General features: G+C 28.0%; 2 protein-coding genes across 2 annotated transcripts; both read right to left on the minus strand.

The window, feature by feature from the left end:
• Positions 1-1118: 1118 nt before the first annotated feature.
• OCT59_014540 (uncharacterized protein) lies at positions 1119-1538 on the minus strand (the record flags this gene model as incomplete). The annotated part of the gene is made up of 1 exon (XM_025328677.2): positions 1119-1538. One exon carries the CDS (start codon positions 1536-1538, stop codon positions 1119-1121), a length of 420 nt encoding a protein of 139 aa, XP_025165538.2.
• Positions 1539-2460: 922 nt separating this feature from the next.
• On the minus strand, positions 2461-3138 carry OCT59_014541 (uncharacterized protein; the record flags this gene model as incomplete). The annotated part of the gene is made up of 3 exons (XM_066150094.1): positions 2461-2525; positions 2751-2809; positions 2888-3138. 3 exons carry the CDS (start codon positions 3136-3138, stop codon positions 2461-2463), a joined length of 375 nt encoding a protein of 124 aa, XP_066002299.1.
• Positions 3139-3358: the final 220 nt, after the last annotated feature.

Genomic DNA, 3358 nt, shown 5'->3' on the forward strand with positions numbered 1-3358 from the left:
AACAATAATTATCTGTTGTTCTTTATCCATTTCTAAGTCTTCAGGTGAATGGTAGTGAGTATCTTTCAGAATGTTTAGGACCTTTATCTTATCATAATCTTTTACTCAATCATCATTACGTTTGAAAAGTGAAATAGTACCTTTGACTCTATGCAATTTTTTCTGAAATATAATGAATGTTTAGTATCAATTTCGAAATGACAGATTCTAATATCGCTCAATCTGTTGTTTTTATGCAGTCTTCTGTTATCTTTATCAATTACACTTCACTCAACATATAAAAGTCATACTCTATGATGCTTATACGAAGGACTAAATTGAGGCTTCATGGAAGTAATCAATCGTGATATTAATTGTCGTAAAATGTCCGCATTCATCTTGTTTGTAAATTTTTTGTCATATCTTAATGTTAATTCAGGAGGCATTGTTTTTAATATTACCTTCATTTCAGTCTATAATAATTTATAAAAGATTCGTAAGAAGGATATTCAAATCGTGTAAAATGCAAAATCTGTTCATCTCTAATGAACTCTAGCATTTTTTTTGTCAGTTTTATAATCGCATCATTTTGGCTCAATATTTGTGATTTGAGATTATTAATCTTGGCTCAAAGAACTTCATTTTTATGATTGATATACTTATTATGCGAATGTAATTTGATATAATCTTGCCAAAGTTCATTTAATTCGCCTTTAATTTCTTTTAACTCTCTATAAACCTCACACATTCTGCTTTATAAATAAGCTTGCTCATTGCGAAGCTGACTATGTTCTAAATAACGTGAAATATTTGATAAAAATTCGTTAAGTACATTAAAATGTGTCACAGTTCATTACCTCTCTTCAACTTTTCATAATCACTATTATTGTATCTATATGCCAATGATTCTGATGGTTCAACAGGACTCGAAGAAAAATCATATGGTAAAAACTCTCATGATAAGGAATCCCTGTGCGGCATTCAAGATAAAGACAATTCTCGTGGTTTAATAGTTCTGGTATGTTCAAAAGAACTTTTCGGAAAATGCGCATTGGCCATTTCTTTATTGGTATGAGATTCTTCCAGATCTTGACTTGTTTTTGAGATAGAACTTGACTTATATCAAGAACAAATGGATCTCAATAATTTTTTTGGTAAACTTGGCCGGTAGCAGTAGTTGAAATTTGTTCACGAACTACTTTGATGATTTCTACATCATCGGACAGTTTGTCTTTACTTGCTGCAGATTTTTCGTATTGATTCGTTTCTGTATTGATAAATTTTTTTGATATAGTAAGTATAAATGATACACCTTTGAATAATGGAATGGAATAATGTAAAACAATCAATATATCAACTTTTTTGGGGGTAGAAGTTTGTCCAGTATTAGGAGTAGTTGAAATTTGTCCAGTATTAGGAGTAGTTGAAGTTTGTCCAGTACTAGGAGTAGTTGAAGTTTGTCTAGTATTAGGAGTAGTTGAAATTCGGTTCCGGTTCACTTTCTTAGATGCTTTGTGAAGTTTTCTTTTATTTGACGATTTTTTCTTGTTTTGGCTCATTTCTATATATCAATAAATTTTCTTACGGTTAAAATAGGAAATTGCAAATCAAAAGTAATTATATATCATATGGTCGAAAGTTACAAATTACCAGTAATTATGAAAATGAAATAAAATTTTATAAGTTTACTAGGATTCACCTGTTATATTAAATTATAATAAAAAATTTTTATTGAAAAATTTCTGGATAAACAACATTATAAGTATAATTGATTAAATTTGCATTATCTCCTAATTGTTTAATAATAAGAATTTTTAAATTTTTTCTTGATGTTATTCTTGAACATGCAACATATAATTGCCCATGAGAAAATACAGGAGTTGGAAAATACAAACCAACCCAATTTAATGATTGTCCCTGAGATTTATTAATAGTCATTGCAAATGCTGGTTGTACTGGAAATTGACAACATTTTTAAGAGTAAAAGGAAAATTAGTATTTGAAGGTGATAAAGTAATACATGGAATAAAAGTATATAATCCAGCATGTTTTCCAGTAATAATTTCTGCTTTAATAACATGCTTTTGAAAAGAATGACAAATTAATCTAGTTCCATTACAAAGACCATCAGATGGATTAAGATTACGTAATAATATAATTGGAGATCCTATTTTTAATGATAATTTATGAGGAGGAAGTCCTCCAATAGTTAAAGAATTAAGAAATTCTATTGGATACTGATGTTCTGGATTTGTTTATTCTTCAATTATATCAGCACTATAATATTCAACTGCTTCTCCAGGAAACTGATTCATAATAATAGTATTAACATTATTAACATCAACATTTTTTAGAGTAAGTATAGCACGTTCAACCAAATATTGAGGATTAAAATGAGTTGTAAAATTAGAATAAATAAAATTAATAAGATCATTAATATTTTGTGATGATAAAATAATATCATTAGGAAGTCGAATAATATTACTCTTCAACTTTAAGTAACCATTCAGCAAATTCCTTTTGTTCAGCAGCATCAGGTTGATTTTCTGTACGAAATAAACGCATATTAATCTTCAATGTTATTAATTTTACATAAGCATATCTATATGTCATTGGAGCTTCATCCCATATAATAAGTTTTGCAATTTGTAAAAGTGAAGCTAAATCTGAATTATGTTTTATAGAACAGGTAGAATCTTCATGGATATTAATAGGAATTTTAAAACAGGAATGAGCTGTTTGACCACCTGGTAAAAGAAGTGCAGCAATACCTGAAGAAGCTACAGCAAGAGCAATATCTCCATTTGAACGAACTTTTCCAAGTAAAGTACTATATTATATTATTATTAGTATATATATATATATTGTATTATTAATAATTAGTAAATTAAAATAAAAAAATGCTTACTTATATAAAAAGGTCTTTCCAGTTCCACCTGGACCATCCACAAAAAAAATATCAGAAGTATTATTTTCTACAGCTGTAATAATTTTTTTAAATGCAGCTTGCTGATCTATATTTAAACAGGAAAAATTATCTTCAGTAGATTTTGCAAGCTCTTCAATTTCATATTGTTGTTCTTCTCTAATTAAACGATTAGTATTTTGTTCATTATTAGGAAATAGGCATATTTGGAAATTCACTAAGATTTTTTCCATATTTACTTAAAATAGATTGCAAATGATAAAGAGCTCTATTACGTATATCATCTGTAAGTTCTAAAGTCATATTTCTAGTATTTTGACGAACTTGAAAAAGAATATCATCACTAAGAGTTGTTACTTCACAAAATAAAAGCAAAATAACAAATAATTTGTAATTGTGTTCCAGTTTGTACTTGTTCAGCTTCCTTTAAACATTGATCCCATTCTTCATCAT

The sequence above is a fragment of the Rhizophagus irregularis genome, chromosome 22, assembly GCF_026210795.1.
Source record: "Rhizophagus irregularis chromosome 22, complete sequence".
Classification (NCBI taxonomy): domain Eukaryota; kingdom Fungi; phylum Glomeromycota; class Glomeromycetes; order Glomerales; family Glomeraceae; genus Rhizophagus; species Rhizophagus irregularis.